This window comes from Theobroma umbraticum, unplaced genomic scaffold (assembly GCF_002168275.2).
Source record: "Theobroma umbraticum cultivar Fairchild unplaced genomic scaffold, ASM216827v3 scaffold_239.1, whole genome shotgun sequence".
NCBI lineage: Eukaryota > Viridiplantae > Streptophyta > Magnoliopsida > Malvales > Malvaceae > Theobroma > Theobroma umbraticum.
The window spans coordinates 245379-263827 of NW_018397273.1; the positions used below are offsets into that span (position 1 = coordinate 245379).

Consider the following 18449-nt stretch of genomic DNA (forward strand, 5'->3'; position numbering starts at 1 on the left):
GCTGTTATTTAATGGCTTCTGCCTTTTCAGAGGAAACTTATTGACTCGAAAGAGTGAGTTTTGGTTACCCTTTTTTCCCAACTTTCTCTGTTTAAGCATTTATTACTTTTCTATTTAAGGGTTTTGTTAACTTGTCTTTATGAAACTTTGTCTACGATTGTAGTTTTATGGACTTACCTAGATTTATGCCATTTGCTTCCCTTTGCACAAACACCAATTCCCTCAACCCTTTGAGACCCTGGAAACCTCTGTATTTGCTTTTGGCCTGTCATGCATCTAAAGGTTATTCACATAGAATGAAAATTGAAGAACCAAGACACAAAAGATGCACCCTTTTCACTTCTCACTTACAGTGGTCATATATGGCATTTAATTTACTAGAAGAGTAACTGTGAGACTTAATTTCTAGAGCTTTTTTCTTGTATTGACTGCAAATTTAAACGACTTTAAAGGAAATAGATCTTTAGTATTGGTCTTGCTTATAGGTGGCAGGTGGTGCTGCTAATGATAGCAGCCACTGTGTCATTCATCGTGTATATGATTGAAGCTTCCTTTTTTTTTTGTTTTTTATCTAAATCATGCAGGACTAGGTGACCGTGCAAAGCTTCAGTGCAGTAATTGTCGTTGAGTGAGTAGTTGGTTTATAATAAAAATCTTGATCTGGAAGTGAAACTCTTTGCAACAGTCCTCAACCATTTCAAAGATGGTTTGTTTTGTGCCCAAGGACCTTCAGGAAATAGAGGTGGCAAAGGAGAAGATTTCTGGTGGCGATTACTTGGGTGCCAGAAAGATGTTATTACAAGTAAAACGTGATTTTCCAGCGGTTGATAACATCGCTGGCATGATGGCTGTTTGTGACATCTTATTTTCTGCTGCTCTCAAATTCATGGATTTTGATTTCTACTTTGTCCTTCAAATCCCCCCTGAAGCCACTAGTTCTGAGATAAAATCTATATACAACAAGTTTACTACTCTGCTAGAACCCATTCTAAACAACTTTCTTGGTGCTGCATCAGCCTTGAGAATCGTCCAAGATGCATTTTCAGTGCTCTTACATCAAGAGACGTGCAAAATGTTTGATATTAAGAGAGCTAGAAATCAGGAGTCCTGTGAATCCAGGATCTCCAATGAAAACAATGTTATGGATTCCCAGCTGGCAACAGAAATTTTGATTCAAAGACATGAGAATTCCCGGAGTTCTAAAAGGTGGAGAATGGGTTCGTACAAGACTGGGGATGGCTATGGAAACATATATGATAGCAATTCAATGGAGATTGTGTCAAAGATAATTACGGATGCAGAAGTCTCCACTTACCTTGGAGAAAGGCAGGTCCATGATTCTAAATTACCTACTCAATCAGTCATTTTGAAGGCTCAATTTGTTGGTGAACAGAAAAAGGAGATCTATGATCAAGAAGCAAGCTGTACTGCTTGTGCTATGAGTAGTATTGACACAATGGCTGGGAAACCTCATGACAAGTTTTCCCCCTCAAATGTTTCTCTCTGATCCTAGCAAGAAGTCATCCCGTCTTGAGAATTGCAATCAAGACTATTACACCTTTGATAATACTGGAAAGGCAGAACTATATTCAGTTGGTCAGGTTTGGGTTACTTACGATGAAGAAGGCATGCCTGGAAGATATGCACAGATTATTTGCATAGATGAATTCCCATTCAGATTGCACGTCAGCTGGTTCAAACCTGTTCCAGTTACAGCCCATGAGAGAAAATGGTATGAATTAAAGATGCCTGTTCTATGTGGCTGATTCAATTTGGATAGGAACGAAAGAACAGCGGTTGAGCCAACATTGTTCTCCCACTTGATATCTATGCATGCAAGTGAACAAATTGAAATTTACCCCCAGACTGGTGAGGTTTGGGCAATATACAGAGACTGGAGGCTATTGGAGTGGCTCTCAAATCCCAGAGCTAGGAAGGAATGCAGACTGGAAATAGTGGAAATCATTGATGGCTATTTCAATTTGGCAGATGTTGTGGTCAAATGCTTGGTTAAAATCCAGGGACCTAAAAATGTCTTCAGAAGATGCACCAACAATAACAGTGATTATTCTTTTGCAATACCTGCGGAAAGCTTGTACGAATTCTCCACAGGATTCCAGCTTATAGATTTGGTGATCAAGAGATGGATAGTTTATCAGATGAGATGTTTGAGCTTGACCACTTGGCTGTTCCCAGTGTCTTGGACTGGTACATGACAAGAGGGAGTCGCTATCAATCCACCTTGACACTCAACCATGCCACCCCTCTTCATAAACCAGCAAATGCAGAGGTGATATCACTAAAACATAAGTGGTCATTAAAAGATTTCATTCCAGAACAAATATGGGCTATGTATGATGGGCAAGATTTGATGCCTCGAAGATATGTAGTGGTAAACAATGTTATTTCATGGAGCAACGTTTGTGTGACTTTACTAGAACAGCACCCCATGCTTGATGAAGATATATCCTGGCTTCAAGACAATCTGCCATTTGCAAGTGGATTATTTAGATGTGGTGAAACCACTCTTAACTTGGACTTGGCTCGGTTTTCACATACTGTAAAGTGCGAGAATATTGAGGAGGAGTCTTTGTACAAGATATATCCCTAGAAGGTTGAGGTCTGAGCTATGTACAAAAACGGGGATGGCACAAGGAAACGTGCAGATTTTAACAGTCACCACCAATATTAGATTGTTGAAATTGTTAAGGATTTCTCTGAAGAATCTGGTTAATTGCAGTCAGCTTGATAGAGGTGCCAGGCCGGAAATCTTTCTTCAAAAAGACAGCTGCAAAATGGACATGAGCTGTGCCAGGCAGTTACAAGGAAAGAAATGGTCCGTTTCTCTCACCAGGTGCCAGCTTATATTGTTGAAGGAATTGAGTTATACGGAATCCCCAAAGGCTCTTGGCATCTTGAACTTGATGCATTGCCTCCCAAGCTCAGCAGTACATCTCTGGATTCTAGATGCTAGATGATAAATAGTTAACTTCAATATCTCCTATGATCACAGTACCATTGTTCTTATGTTATTTTAACCTATTGTAGCGTTGCATGCCTTCTTCCAAAACGGTTTCAGAGTAGTTTCAGAATAGTGAACTACCATAAGGTTCCTTGCTATATTCCTGGTCTTTGCTTCTACCATTGGATCTTTGTGTTTTTGTGGAAAAATACTGAAGCTTCTGGTGTTATATTTCATACTGAATGATTATCTAATACTTCTGTACACCTTACCAGAAACATATATATTCCAGATGTAGTTCCAATTTTGACATTTGATAAGTAGGAATCTCTACAAGTTTGTTAAGCAGAGTCAAATATTGCAATGTTCTAGCATTGAGAAAAGGACATATGGATAACCCTTATCCATGACAAGGTTATACTGAAAAAAGGAAGAAGAGGAACCACACCAAGGATTTACATAACAGGAGGTGTTTTAACATTTTATTCTACCAATGTCACCCTTAACTATGCATGTTAATTCACAAAGATGATATGGAAGCAAAAGTCATTCTCTTTTTCTTGGTTACGAAGCTAAACAAAGTTGAGTTCATGCCAAGATGTCAATAGCGTCGACCACCAGCTGTTGACAGAAGGACCCGACTTGCTTTCTTTCCTTTCTTTCCCATCTCATTCATCTTAGGCGTGTCCAAATTTTCAACAGCCTTTGCTCTCGATATTACATTAGCAAATGAAGGCGTGCCTGAATTTTTTGAGCCTGCAGAAACACAAAAGGGAGAAAGTTAACATAGGGTTGAGGAGTTTGAGAATCAGTTTTTAAGAAACATATTAAGATCTGAAGAACTGAAGAAGGAGATTTAGATCATATCCTTTTGAAAATATCAAGTAGGACAAACAACATTACGTTAGGCATCAGAGTATTACCTGTGGAATCAGTTGCCACCTCATTGTTCTGCACAGTATTTCCTTCATCAATTTTCAATGAAGGAGAATCATGCGCAGCAGCAAAACCAAGCTTTGTAACGTTTGAGAACAATTTTCTCTCCCCGATGACAACAGGACTGGATGATATCATAGAAGAACTTCCAAGGGCTGCATAGGAGAACATTAAAAACATAATATAAACAGCTTAATGAGAAAACAATTGCAACATGGGACAAGGTTCTCGTATTGTTTCTGGGTCCAGACGGATCAAACATGACTACAACTCCCAAATAACATGCAAGGCATACTGATAAGACCAAATGCAACATATTATAACTAATTAAACACAGTATTACCTTCAAAGTCATCCATAGAGAATGTAGGGGAATCATTATAAGAGGACTGCCCAAAACTGGATATCATGGGTGTAAATTGCACTGCAGCTGCAACTTCAGCCTTGATTTTCTCCTTCCGCTCCTATAAATCAAAATATCATATGATTCTAAAAGCATGGACAAAGTCAAGTTACACTTTCTCAACAAAATGGCACTACATTTCAGAGAAAAACCTTGAACTACAACTTATGATAACCCAGAAATTCATTTTACATTCTAATAAAATGAGAGAGAGAAAGAGAGAGAGAGAAAAGCAGGAAAGAAAACATTGATATCCTTTGAGGTTTCAAAATATGCAGAATCTTCAACAGCCTTCTGACCCTTAAAATAACTCCCTTTTGACTTCTAAGTCCTAACTTTATTGGCTTTGCTAAATACCAATAATAACATGTGTAATTACTGTTTCCGTTACATATAAAATCAAGGATTTGATGATCACCTATAGACTTGGATTCCACCACAACATTAAAGCTTGAACATTGGACGTGTATTAAAACAATTTCGTACATGTATCGTTACCTTTCTAGCCAGCTGCTTCCTGTGTTTCTCACGCTTCTTGATTTCATCCATAAATGGAAGCAGAGCATCAGGAGGAAGAACTCCGCTCAAATCAATTTCACAAAGCTGAAACAGGAGGCTACTTTTGTTTTCAGAAAAATAACAGACAAAGCAAGATCTGGAAACAGAATGTGCAGAAATAAAACCATACCTGAAAAGTTGTTGTTAAGGAAAAATGACTTAAATACCGATAGCGCCTCCTCACTGCCTCTGACTGAGTCACGGTTTCCAACTCCAAAATCCTTCCACTTATTCTGCAATTAGTAAGTTCTAATTAAAAAACTGGATTGTAACCCACGACATAGGGCAATCAGCAAAGATATTAGTATCAGTATTATTGTTTCCCCTACTGATATGAGATGGCCTCAAAAGGAAGAACAGACATTATGAAGGAATAGGAAGCATAAGTCATGTATGATACACCGGCCATAAAAACAATGTAATACACTTTTTTTTAACCATTTGGGAATAAACACATACATACACATGACAAAGAGGGAAACCCAGAGTTATACAAGTCACGTTAGCATGCAATCCACATAAAATAGATGACACCAAGAAATAGTACTTTTCCAAATACTCCTTTTTTTTATTTCCATTTCCCGGTCAATGATTTCATACATTTTTAAATTTCACTATCCCATATCTTAATACACATGTGAACACTAAATCATGGTTTTCCTCAAACCTCTGTGGAAATGAATCATAGCTTCCATAATGGTGTAGGAGACACTTCACATTTAAAGGGTGGAGAATGATGTGCTGCCCATCAACTGCCTGAAACAAATAAAAGTGAAAGATAAGAAACTACGAAAGGTATATATTTAACACCTAGAATTATACCATCATCGATTATCCCTACCACCAGCAGATGCAAATGCATAAGCCGTCAATAAGGCGCATCATAGAAATAAATAAAACCTAGGCTAGCTAAAGCATGCTATGAATCATGACAGAAAATCTTGCAAATAGCCTAATAATTCTAATATATTGTACTTTATTCAAACAGGACATAAATATTCATTTCCTACTTTATTCATCAAGAAAATGGCCACATGGTGAAGTCCTGTATAAGGATTCACAACTGAAATAGTCCTTTCCTTTCTCAGCAAATATAAAATTGCAAAAAAAAAAAAAAGAGAAAAATATTAGTAAAATTACCATCTTAAATTATAGTCACCTGGTAGAAAGTGTAAGAGTCATTGTCTTTTGCATTTCTAAAGCCACCAAAGTGCTCTTGCAAGCTCTTGCTTTCTTCATATGATGAAGATAAAGATGTGTCTTGGGCTTCTAGTGATTCAGCAACAGCAGCACTTCCATTCAAACCACTGCCTCCATTTGCCTTGTCTGTTGTTGAGTTACAAAGACACTTACTGTGTTCATCAGCCCCCGAAGATAGTGTTCCCCCTCCAAAACCACGTGTGTCTCCTTTACCCTTGGAAGCATTCACAATTGACACAAGTCCATGGGACTCCACCTTACAAATAGTGTTTCTACTGGCTTTATTGTTATCAGAGGCTCGGTGCTCATTCCAATACTTCTTCCTCTGTTCTAATTGTTCCATCGCAGCACAAACGTACGGAAGCTTCTCCAAATTATCAACAAGCCCTGCATCTGCTCTGGCCAACCAGCTGTCTAAATCTGATATTGCTTGTCTGACTGACAGATCAACATCAGAAGTAAATGTAAACTTTGAAAAGGGATCATATATGTCCTTGTCACCAAACTGTGTGGTACCCATCTCCTTTTCATTTTTCTGAGATAAAACAAAAGAATCTTTTTGTCTTGTTAGAAGCATAAACTCTATGGTATCTCCCACACAGTATTGCCTAACATTCTCAATATAGATGGTGTACAAATCCTTCTGGGATACCATTACAAAACATAAAGGGCATCTTTTAAAGCACTCACTTTTGTGATCCTCCTCACCCATTAACAAGTATTGCAGAATACACGGGAAGCAAAATATATGCCCACAAGAAGTTATTTGGGGGCATTGAGGATATTCCAAACAAATTGGACACTGCACAGGAAATGGGGTGCAATACCTCACACAAATAATATCCTCCCATAGTAACATCTTATCTGGATCCATCGATTCAGGCATGTAACTTCCGGTATCCAACACAACAAACTTGTAATTTGCCTGAAGGAATAAATCTTTGTTATAAGGCTTTATTTTCCGCTGCCTTCTTGGAGGAGGTCCTCGTGGTTGTGGACGAGAGCGAGCAATAGGGTCATAATGAAAATTCAGCAAGTGATTACCATTCATCATCTGGGCTCTTCTTCCTGCCGAATGTGTAGCACTTCCTTGAGACCCAGTGCCCAGATGATTTCCAGTAGAAACCATGTCGACCGACATTTTCCCTCTAAATTGGGAATTTGTCCCCCTGTTCTCATGTGGTGAAGTTCTCTTACCATTTGATGTCTCCACTTCACTCACCTAAGCCGAATAGAAAGACATGTCAGTTTTTAACTAATTACAAATAAAAGAATAAATTTTTAGATCTTAAACCGCATGTATTTTCGATTCCAAAGTTTTTTTATTGAGTTCCCTGAGAGTTAACAAGGATGCATAGGAAAAAGTTGTAAAATTTTACAATTTACCCTGCATTTTAAGAAAGAAACAGTATAAAGGAGGGTAAAAATATGGCATCCAAGAGTATTACTGCATTAGTATAAAATTCACCTCTTTGGAGGATCCACCTGAACCTTGAGCAGAAGCCAACGGGCCTGCCATAAAAACTATGCATTTTTAGAATTACGAATTTCAGATTCTAACACCAGCTATTGTTACGAACTACTTGTACAACACTGAACTAACAAAAAAGTGACAAACCCAGATTAGGATTCGAGTAAGGAATCAAAAAAAAATTAATCGGAAGAAAAACAAAAAATTGAAGGATAAATAAGGAGGAAAATACCAGGAGGGGAATTGGGGAGGGGGGAGGGACGGGGAGGATCAGAGATGCGGAGAGATCCGAAGGAGATTGGAGGAGGAGGAGAGGTTTGGTGGTTGCCATGATTGGAGGTAGGGTTTTGAGCGAGAGATTGAGAGGAAGACGACGCTTTGGAACCTTGAGCTTGTAAGGGCAAGATGGACATGAAAATTTTCAAAGCTTCGTTGGAGAGCTTGTTGTCGTGCGATGGCGTTTGGGTCTCAGCCTTCGGGCTTCTCACGCATTATTGTTTCAGCACCAATCTCTTGTCTTTGAGGCTCCAGGAATGCACGAGAGAGAAAGAATCTGCTGCCGCATCTTGACCGAATATAACTTTCGGACAGATTATTCTTTATTATTATTTTTGTCATCTAATTACTGTCATACCCTTGTCATTTTCATTTATTCCTCAAATTATCCCTCTCCTGCGCCCTCCCATGGAAGCGTAGCATAGACATATATCGAACTGGGTTGGATGTGTCTCCATGAGAGGCACACCTGTGCTGTGTTTCACTTTGTTTATGTTTTCTATTTTGGTTTTCCTCTAGGTGTTCCAGACATTGCTCACGAAGACATGAAGGATTTAGTTTTGGAGCTTTTTGTTTTCGTTTTGATGACTCGGGCTCATGCAAAAGACAGTAACGTCATCGTCAGGCTGTCTGGTTCTGGCTGTTTGCTGTAACAAGTTTGGCTTCTAAAGAAACAACTAAGACAAACTTGAGTTTATTATTATATCAGAATCCTTTGTGGCCTAACTATCTTAAATTACATTACACAGTAGAAGAGAAAATTTCCCTCATTGAAGGCAACAGAGGATTCTGAATGTCAAGCCTTCTTCGATAACAACATGGCCCAGCATGTTTGCAGATACTCAAGCATCGAATATTCTCTTGGAGTAAGTTTGATCAAGGTCGATGACAAAGGTGCGGATTTCCATTGGAGCAAGCTCCACCACCAGTTTTTTTGGATCAACAGGTCCACCTCTTGCCACCTTGGGATTTTCTCCTGAAGAGCCTTCTACTTTCCAAACAAGTCTCTTCTTCTCCATTTCTGCTCTTTCTTGATTGGCAGATAAGCTCACCTCTGTCACCTTAGCAATCTAAAGAAAAGCATGATAAAGACAGTGTGAGATATTGCTGTAAATGATTTCGAAACAAAAAATGCCAACTAGAGCCTGGAAAATTCGTTGCCTCTACCTTCTTGCCTGGGAACAGCATCTTCAGTTCCACACTGGTCACTACAGAAAGAACACTGTCCTCTCCGACCTTTGTGTAATTCCGAAAGCCAATACAAACAAAAAATAAGAACTCAAGGCCAGAAGGAAAAAAAAAAAGGTCATGTAGATGGTTATTGAAACTACTTTGTCATGGAAAAGGAACAAAGAAAAATATAAAAAGATAAAAAGATGTTCCCAAAATAACTAATCTGGGGTCTATTCGGCACTGTGACGGATTGGCTCACCTTCAAGAATATTTACAGTAAAAATGGCAATTTTAGAATTTCCAGAACATGTGAAAGCTTATTTGTGGAAAAATTGCCTGCTTAGAACAGAGAACCACCATAATCTATATTAAACGTTTCCTAAAGTGTGAAACCACTCTCTTTTCCTTCGAGATTCAAGTGGAGAGACATTGATTTTAAAGGCATATCCTAGGTAAAAATTTTCTTAAAGCATGTACAAGATGATTTAAGTGAAGTAGGAAAGGCTAACCTCATACAAATGTGCTACCCTAAGAAGAACTTTTCCATCATCAAGCTCCTGTATAGAAAGGAAGGGGAAATGTCAAGCAGCTTGCATGTCAAATTTTACTGCAGAACTACATATTTTTTGCTGCCTGCTAATAGGTTGTAAACTCCACTGAAAGATTATCATCCCTTGCCTTAATCTTATTAATTTAAAAGTCTAACAATTACGGAAACATCATCTACCTGGAGAGTTATAACAGCAACATTATCAGGTAAACTGTAGGAGGAATCGATCCCCGAGAATGTGGGTATAAGAGAACTCATCCAGTTATCTCCATCCTGCCAAGAGAAATTTGCTAGTCACAAACAAATCCACAAGACTGGAATAAACAAGCAAGAGAAAAAGAAAGAAAGAAACCTCTTCTGCAAATGCTAACAGAAGGGGTGAGTATATCTCTTGGCCAAGAGAGCGACGCCACTTAGCACCTTCTCCTAGGGGGTCAATTCTGTAATAATATTTTCCTTGTATCTGAAAAAATTTGGTGATATATAAACAGGTTCTAATTGTCAGAAAAAGCATAATTTGTAGACAAAAGTACACGTACAAAATTTTAAAACAAAGATTACAGAGGTTTTATACATATGACTAAGTTATTAACCCTTATATTAAAAGCCAGGGTTGGTCAGCAATTAGTGAAACTAGCTTCATTTCAACCATTTGTCAATAATCTGTTGAGAATTAGATAAATTATCATCAACCAAGTCTTGAGACACAAGTCTAGATACAACCCGATAAAGGAAAATGTGAATTGCCACTCGCAGGATCTGGATAATATTTACTTACAGTTAGTCCTCTGCAATCATCAAGAATGCAGACCGTTTCATTTAGAGCCTCTGCAACCCCTCTGGAGTCATCAAGTAGCAGCCTCCTAAATTGCCATAAAAATCGAAAATCATCGTACTGGCCAACTATCACATATGCCATAATTACACCCTCAGGTATGGCCATGCCATAGAAATCCACAACTTTTACTTATTGCCATTGGGAGCTTCAACATTCACAAAGTGCTATGAGTATAAAGTTATTGAAAATTGAGCAATGGACAGATGACGACAAACCTGTGGAGCATCAACTCTATTTGTCCATCCACTATGCTAGATCCTCCAAGAGATCGATCTACCAGGACCGAAAATTCTTTCTTACTATCTTGAATGTAAATTCCCAAATTAATCTGAATGGACAAATATGATATAAGTTTAAAAAGAGTCACTCATTAACATCAATTCTCAGAAAAAATAAAGTAAACATGAGGAACAAATTTACTTATATAAGAACATACTGGGTAATAATTTCCAGCAACCGGTTGGTTCACTTCCAGGTCCCAGTCTGTCCTAAAATCACGAATCTGCAAAAAGAGGTAAAAAAAAAAAGTCCATAGTTTGTCATGCTAAGCATAACTAGTTAACGAGTATGAACTCAAAGAAGTGTTTCTGTGTTATAGCTTAATGCAAATAACTTATAGTAAGATATTTCTCACATTCTTGGAAACATGGAGACAACACAGCATGGATTAAAGCTTCAGGCTAACAACCATTCTGACTGTCAAACAAATAGGCCTTAAGGCTGAACACTGCAGCATATATTCAACATACCCGTTTAATAAAATCACGTCCATTAGAATCCGTGTAGAATGTTTTACTGTTTTCCAGAGAAGTTGTAATCTGAGTTGCAACTTCTTTGCCAAATCCATCATCAATTGGCACAGGCCCAACCTGAGATTCAGAAACCATTAATATATACAACCCAACATGTCCTGCTGTTGCAAATAAGATAGTGAGAATAAAAGTAAGATGTATACCAAACTAAAGAAATGAGAACAACGAAAGACTAAGAATCAAACTACGCAAGACTATATAAAGCCACAAGGGTTGAGAAAGCCATTTGGTAAACTTACAATGAACTCGACTTCAACATGCTCTTTCTCCTTGTAAAGTCTAGTGGTCTGCATACATTTTGTCAGAAAGAAAGCTGTAATGTCTACTAAAGATAAGAGATCTCAAACTGCGAATACCATATCTGTTTACATGGGAACAAAAACAGCATAAAAATGAGAAAGACCTCTACATCTAATTTCACGGATTCTGTTAGTTACATCGACCAGAGTAAGAGCGTTGCTCTGGAAAATTTTAGTATCTAATATCAATGGCCAAGATGGGGAATAGGGACAAATTTCCTCCACTTATTGTATCTCTGAAGTGCCATATATTCATGCATAACAGAAACAGAAAATATAATACATTATTCACAACAGCTTGAAAAGGCTCTACCTTCCAAGATACCTATGAGAGTGTACTGCATATTTAACCCAATAAAGAGATAGAAGAAAGAAAAATCATCATTCAAAGGTGAAAAAATATGGTCCTGCACAATTTCCTGAATTTCCAAGAGCAGACAAACCGGTAGCCATTACAAAATACACCCTCTCCATTTATTAACCCGCTACATTTTAATGGGGTTCATATTTTAACATTTACATACTATTCTATGCTTCTATTGATATCCATTACCTTCTGAAATTTCACCCTACAACGCAGTTGGTTTACTATTAGTTCAGAACAAGACAGAATTTTACAGAGGAAAACATTACACCAACAGAAAACAAACATTAGAAAAGGCAAGGCACCTGAAATATCCACGGATTGATCTGTTGATGCAGCTCCTGTACTAATGGTCCTTGAATAACAGTCAAAGAGGCCTGAAACTTAACAAGATGTCTCAGTTTATAGTTAAGGTAATTATTTGTTTCAAAAAAAGCTTTTATTAAGAAAGATTACACACCTGTTCAGGCTTTATGAGATATGTGCCATTTGGACGGAAAATATATGCCCCAGAGTTCTTGTAAAAACACCAAATTTTTATATGAGAACAACTCACAAAGGAAGACCAAACAATTTTACTTAATTTCCATGCAAGATTATAAGAGAATAGAGAATACTAGTTTGTAACACATGAGGAACTTCAATGTTACATATATATACCTGGGGCTCTTTGTCATTAGTTCCATTGTATCCAGTGTAAAAACTAAATGATTGCTCCACCGATTCCTCAACCTTCAAAAGTTTCAAATAAAAGCATTAGCCACACAGATTTTTATCCTCATACCTTGCACTCTCTCTCTCACTGCAGAAAAGGAAGCAACACAAGGTAACAGCAATACTGAAATAAAAATTGCAACAGCCTCATATAGTCATATGTAACTACAGTTGAAAAGACACCAACAAAAACAAATGCTTGGAGAAAGAAAATAAAGCATCAAATAATTAGCATTAAAGTTAGGTTACTCACCGAATTTCTGCTGTTGACATAATTTATGATCTTCCCTTCAGATGCAGAAATAGTAAGTTTTAAATTTCCTTCACCAACTTGAATAGCTGATTTTTCACCCCTCTGAAATTTGTACATAGATGATTTGGTAGAGCCAGCTCCTGAAATCAGAAGCAAAAACAGATGTGACAATTGATCTGCATTTGATAATCAAGGAAATGGCATCCATACTTGTTAAACTTGATAAGAATAATTTCAATCAGTACAGCAGCTACATGAGTAAACCTGTCGTTTTGGAAGCAGAGATGGTGTAAGTGCTGAAGCCAAGAGGAGGAACAGAGACTGTAAATGCAAGCCAATACTTAGGTACAGCTTTTGGGTTGATACCTAAGTATGCCCTAACATAATAATTTCTCAGGTCCACATAAGCATCAAATGGTGGAACAAGCTGTGATTCGATTTCTCTTCCCTCAGAATCACGAACAATAACATCTTCATTAACAACCTACAGCAAACCATATAAAGAAATGTCATATTCTTACGGCAAGGAAGCCTGATAGTCATATTGGGAACTCACTAAGATTTTCCTTGGTCCACTTTAATCATCTAAGACGCACACCCAAACAACTACTCTGGCTGCAATGTTAGCAAATGATTTTAGACATATAATTGCCTACATTTGAAAAGCTATGTTGCTCAAACTCAGTCACAAACGTTGTCCAAAATGGGTATGTTCAATTTTTATAAAATTTTTTCCTTACCCTCATAACCCATGTCCACTTTGAAATGTCCAATACAGGTATTTTAGGAAAAATAAAGGGTTGAAGCAATATAGATCAGAAGCATTACAAAAGAAATCTTTAAAAGCTAAGTTTCACAAATAGCCACATGTATCAACAGAATATTACGTTATAAGCTCCTTAATACACCAAAAAGAGGAGTCTAAGACAAACAGCAACGCAACTATCAGGGAAGTACTCACTGGAAAACGTATTACATCCTCTCTCTTCCATCCCAAAGAATTGTAGACCACAACAATCTGTAAATATGAAGAAATTAACATTGAATAAGTTTCTAAGTTAGAGTTATCTATGAGAAAAAAAGAATAGAAAACAGATTGAAATGTCCTCCTTACCAACTTCTTTCCATGAGACAGGTCAATTTCTGATGCAGGACAGTAAGTTATATTCAGAAGTGGACACTGGGAAAAGATCAGAGAAAAGAGGGATAAGAGGATGCATCTCACATGTCAAACTCCTTTAGCTAAATTTCATATCATTAATTAGATTAAAAATCAGTCTTACTCATGAAACGAAATTTCATCAGTCATGACTTTTTACCTGCTGGAGATTGGTGGTTAAGTGCCCACATCCATTGGATGACTTTGAATCGGCCAAGCAAGCAAGTGAAGATGCAACAACCATCTCAGACTGCAGAAAGATGACAAACAAGTCAATGACTTTTGACGAAAGTGAAAAGAAACCAGGATCCAAGGAATTGTGAAGTGAAATCTGCACCTCCATGTAACCCATGGATAGTCTTTTTGCATAATCATTGGCCACGTGCTGCTTCTCTGTACCAGTAACAGCATCATGATGTTGAGCAATAGCCAAAGCATCTGCCAATGAGTCTGTATTGGGCCCTGAATCACTTCTCCCTTTGAAAAATTCGAGTTGCCTTGCAGCCTACTCATACATTCACAGATATGAACCATATGTGTAAATGAAAGAGATTAATTGAACTATTAATTATAATGAATTTAAACAGTCAAAGAACAGTACCAGATAGTAGCCACTCATTATTCTAACATAGTGTTTTAAAGCTGGTCTACTTGTAAAGTATCCTGTCCAGTAAGCATTTGCACGGTCTGCGTAACTGGTAAGAAATACACTTCAATTTCTAAGAAAAGAACAAGTGAGAAAACTAAGATTTAGAGCTACTCAAGCAATAAACTCACGGAAAGTAGTCATCAGTCTTGAGGGGCCAAGATTTACTCATAGCATATTTAGCATCAGTATATATAGATGGAGTCGAGTAGAGAGCGTTGACACGTCCATCCTGCAAGCATTCATTTAAAACTACTTATGGTTCAGATTACAACATGACATCTAGAGAGGATAAAAAACCATGAGGTAATGCAAGCTTAAAATCCAGTCACCAGAAAATGAAATAAAACTGAGATGAGCACTCACCTTATTCACATAATGAATAAGCTTATCCATCTGCCGAAACCAAGTGTGTGCATACTGATACTTAAAATCTGTTCCCATGGTCCACATTATGTGATTTGTTCTAGTTATGTTCGCCTGCAAATGAAATAACAGCTTTTACAATAAGTATCAAATGAAGACTTGCTTTCAGGACTAATATGGACAATTAAATAGAAGATATGAATTCTTGAAGTTAAAAGACAACATAGTTTTCAAATATTTTGAAAATTCACCAAAATTCTGTGACAGACTAGAAAACCAGGAAGATCTTATTAAATACTGTATAGTTTTGAAAGGATAAGGATATTCTGTTCCTCCTGAAAATGGCAAAAGATACAATTTATTGCAAAATGCAAACTTGTGGTGCAATCGGTACTTTGGTAGATACTAAGTTGCAACTTCTTCTAAGTGAGGTCATACTTATAATGATTATCTTCAAGATTGTATCTAATAGCAGGACCTTTGCCAAAACCAAATAGCACAAGAAGCAGAAAGGAGACATTTTAAAAAGGAACAGTAAGAACAATAGCACGAGAAGAGAAAGCAAAGAACTTAACAGAGTCCTGTATAGAGCCAAATTTCCAAAAGAGAGATAGGGAGGAAACCAAGATAGAAAATTTAAATGGCAACTTAATTTCATTTACCTGTGATATTGCAGCGGCAACAAAGTCATTCACTCTGTCTTGAACATTGTAATCAAACAAATCGATATCATCCTACATCAGAGGGAACCAAATTTACACTAGAACCACGTACATATTCAAGAGACTGTCTAAACTGACATCATTTTTACGCAGCTTACCTGAACAATAGGGGAATCATCATTAACTTCGAAGTAGAAACCTGGTGGAGGTTCATAATTTTTTGGAAATGCTCCAGCAAAAATCTGCAATACAACTAAGTTCAAGTGAACACTAACAGAAGAATAACATATAATGATATACCTACCCAACCATATTTTGAATAGGCAAACAAATCAGTAAATGCAACAATATAATCATAATGTTGATGTACAACATGTGATATCCAAGGGTAATCATGTAAACGCCAAGTACAACTAAACCAAACAACACTGTTTACCTGAGCAGATGAGCCCAGGCTCTTAGAACCCCGCCAGATAACTTCGAGGCTCTTCTCTTTTTTTCGCTTAATCCTGTCTTGGTAGTCTATGCGGCCGAAGAAAAATGAGTCAAATCCAACCTACAAAAACAGTAACACAATACTATCAAAATTATACTGCTTGAAAGTGAAAAACGCTAAATTCAGGAGGCAACGTAGAAGCAGAAGTTATAGATACACTTACTTCTGCTCCCAATAAGTAAGCCTGTACTGCAGAATGTCCAAAAGGATCAATTTGCCATCCAATTCTTGGAATGACACCAAACTCCTCTTTGATGAATCGATGTCCAAGAGTTGTCTGATCAATCATGTCTATGTAATGTGGCGCTGCCTCATCATGCATGCACATGCCTCCATTTCTGGAAGAAGCAGATGAAGAGAATGCGGGTAAGTACAAATTCAAAATTGGGAAATAATAGCAAAGAACTAGTGTTAAAACATGCAACTAAATGAGTTCTCAGAAATGTGGAAGGCTTTTATATATATTATGGAGAAACCCAATCATAAATACTAGTGTGCAACCATTGCTGTTTGCATTTATCTCTCTTTTCTTTTTACACTTTTTTGGGGAGGGGGGTTAGAAAAGGGTTGATGTCACGTATTACATGAACTCTAGTTGCCCCGAGCTGACAAGTTTCTTGACTATACTCTGCATTAGCTCACTTTGATCTCTCCACCATCGCTGAAAAAATGCCTGCATAAATCACGGAAGACAATTTCAAGATGACATAAGACAACTAGAGACACAAAAAATGCAAACACAAAAAACAAAAAAAAAAGTTATGCACTATGGTTTCCATAAACGCCACATATTGGTAGTACAATTGGGCACAACCGCCAAAATTGTTTAACGCAGCGCTTTCAGACAAGCAATAATTGGAAGTCGGGCTTCATACTAAAGACACAGACATACAGACAGAATTTGAGATTTCATTCTTTCCTCCAAATGCTTTTCGAAACCAAAGACTACGCAATGGATGATCAAAAAGACAGAAATAAGAGACATATATACTTGCCTGTTCAACATATATGAATTTCCGGTTTTTGTCAGCCAACAGAGCAGGCACTATAGAATCCAACACATTCTGCACACAAGCCCCCTAAAAAGCCAACAAAAACACACAAACAAAGCAGGAAATTACAAAAAAGAAAAATCGTTTAAGAGAGAGTGGAAGGAGAAAGAGCAACCTGGATAGAATTGTTAGAGCCAACATAGTACTGATCAACGGTTTTTAACCAACCAACATCGTCATGGGTGTGAGGAACCAGATGAACATTGATTTTCCCAGCAACTATACCTGCTGAAGTGTTATAAACCATGTACTTGGATTCTGCGCATAAAATCCCCAATAATAGCACCACACCGTACAACCCAACAATCCCCATTTTGGCAGTTTTACTTGTTTCTTGAATCTGCGTATTTGAGATTCCAGCAGTTCTCACTCGTTGGTGTTGAAGCAGTAGCAGTTGGTTTGAGTCAGAACCAGAGAATCAAAGTCATGATGATTCATAACAAGGTTTGGCTTCAAGTGACCAAGGCTTTCGACAGATGTCTGTCTTCAGATGTCGTAAAAAAGGAAGGCAAAGATTTTAGTCAATTTATAACAGACAGGCTAACTGGTACGGGAAAGAGGAAGACTCGCACAAATGTTTGTGCAGCAGATGGAAACTGCCATTCTTTGTTTTGACTTCCTTATTAGTAACAGTTAGCACAAGTGTACTTCTTATCCAAAAGTGTTGAAATGGATTTTAAAAAGGAAAAAAGAAAAGACTCCTTTATCATACTTTCAAGCTCCTTTAATGGATTGACATTAAAAAAATATTACAGAGTGGTACTGCTCTGCTTGTCGATAAAGCATGGATATTTCATTTGTTTCTGCAACCTTTTCTGCTTTCCTTGCACCCTTTTTACTTATTCTGGTGTAAAAGGAACGAAAACACTTTGGGTTGGGGCCATAATCTGGATCTTCAAGTGCACTTGAAAAGTTTTGCTTGGCTTAGAAGGGGGAGGAGAATGGGGTTTTGGAATCATTGGATTTGCACTCAAGTCACCAAAACTTGCAAATTTAGTGGAAAGAAAGAAGGGGAGGTATGATTTATCATAATCCACTCACCAAATTCACTGTAAATTACTCAAAGTTGTGGTAGGTGTAGATATTTGGTCATTACCTAATTTCTTTAAGATTGCTTTACAGGGTAATGTAATACAAATACTTTATATGAACAGCAGTGAAAGTAATTTGAAATGCTAGAGTGCATTAATTACTTTCATTTCAAGACTCTTTTTTGTACATACAAATATTTTCTCTCTCAATCTTACCTTATTCTCTTA

The 18449-nt window shown here is 37.4% G+C and overlaps 3 protein-coding genes across 4 annotated transcripts; 1 reads left to right on the plus strand and 2 right to left on the minus strand.

Moving 5' to 3' along the window:
• Positions 1 to 703: 703 nt before the first annotated feature.
• Positions 704 to 3172, plus strand: LOC110426923 (uncharacterized). The gene is made up of 5 exons (XM_089785396.1): positions 704 to 1495; positions 1578 to 1732; positions 1781 to 2208; positions 2325 to 2560; positions 2753 to 3172. Exons 1-5 carry the CDS (start codon positions 704 to 706, stop codon positions 2972 to 2974), a joined length of 1833 nt encoding a protein of 610 aa, XP_089641522.1. The 3' UTR covers positions 2975 to 3172.
• Positions 3173 to 3299: 127 nt separating this feature from the next.
• On the minus strand, positions 3300 to 8110 carry LOC110427009 (RING/U-box superfamily protein). 2 transcript variants are annotated; one of them, XM_021442366.2, is made up of 9 exons: positions 7763 to 8110; positions 7528 to 7571; positions 6019 to 7281; positions 5527 to 5615; positions 4990 to 5092; positions 4800 to 4904; positions 4242 to 4362; positions 3886 to 4053; positions 3300 to 3718 (listed from the first exon to the last, which is right to left on the minus strand). In XM_021442366.2, exons 1-9 carry the CDS (start codon positions 7941 to 7943, stop codon positions 3564 to 3566), a joined length of 2229 nt encoding a protein of 742 aa, XP_021298041.1. In that variant the 5' UTR covers positions 7944 to 8110; the 3' UTR covers positions 3300 to 3563. The 2 variants fall into 2 exon arrangements, with proteins under 2 accessions (XP_021298041.1, XP_021298039.1); XM_021442364.2 differs by having other exon boundaries at positions 7528 to 7583.
• A 374-nt stretch (positions 8111 to 8484) lies between these two features.
• Positions 8485 to 18181, minus strand: LOC110427008 (putative alpha-mannosidase At5g13980). Its single transcript, XM_021442363.2, has 29 exons — positions 17306 to 18181; positions 17134 to 17217; positions 16723 to 16811; positions 16302 to 16476; positions 16079 to 16198; positions 15801 to 15884; positions 15643 to 15714; positions 14981 to 15094; positions 14746 to 14846; positions 14570 to 14663; positions 14306 to 14473; positions 14129 to 14218; positions 13924 to 13989; positions 13771 to 13827; positions 13074 to 13293; positions 12810 to 12949; positions 12503 to 12574; positions 12303 to 12359; positions 12148 to 12219; positions 11419 to 11466; positions 11117 to 11236; positions 10804 to 10869; positions 10583 to 10695; positions 10308 to 10392; positions 9882 to 9992; positions 9707 to 9802; positions 9489 to 9536; positions 8974 to 9042; positions 8485 to 8876 (listed from the first exon to the last, which is right to left on the minus strand). Exons 1-29 carry the CDS (start codon positions 17501 to 17503, stop codon positions 8649 to 8651), a joined length of 3057 nt encoding a protein of 1018 aa, XP_021298038.1. The 5' UTR covers positions 17504 to 18181; the 3' UTR covers positions 8485 to 8648.
• Between the last annotated feature and the right edge of the window lie 268 nt (positions 18182 to 18449).

Excerpts from the sequence above, each read along its gene's own strand:
- LOC110426923 (XM_089785396.1), top strand. The coding sequence starts at position 704 with ATGGTTTGTTTTGTGCCCAAGGACCTTCAGGAAATAGAGGTGGCAAAG. Across the intron at positions 1,496-1,577 it reads ACAAGTTTTCCCCCTCAAAT|GCAGAACTATATTCAGTTGG; the intron begins GTTTCTCTCTGA and ends AATACTGGAAAG. Across the intron at positions 1,733-1,780 it reads ACAGCCCATGAGAGAAAATG|GAACGAAAGAACAGCGGTTG; the intron begins GTATGAATTAAA and ends CAATTTGGATAG.
- LOC110427009 (XM_021442364.2), bottom strand. The coding sequence starts at position 7,943 with ATGTCCATCTTGCCCTTACAAGCTCAAGGTTCCAAAGCGTCGTCTTCC. Across the intron at positions 5,616-6,018 it reads ACTCTTACACTTTCTACCAG|GCAGTTGATGGGCAGCACAT; the intron begins GTGACTATAATT and ends TATTTGTTTCAG. Across the intron at positions 4,363-4,799 it reads GGAAGCAGCTGGCTAGAAAG|GAGCGGAAGGAGAAAATCAA; the intron begins GTAACGATACAT and ends TTTGATTTATAG.
- LOC110427008 (XM_021442363.2), bottom strand. The coding sequence starts at position 17,503 with ATGGGGATTGTTGGGTTGTACGGTGTGGTGCTATTATTGGGGATTTTA. Across the intron at positions 14,219-14,305 it reads TATCCATGGGTTACATGGAG|TCTGAGATGGTTGTTGCATC; the intron begins GTGCAGATTTCA and ends ATCTTTCTGCAG. Across the intron at positions 10,696-10,803 it reads TTGCTGGAAATTATTACCCA|ATTAATTTGGGAATTTACAT; the intron begins GTATGTTCTTAT and ends TTGTCCATTCAG.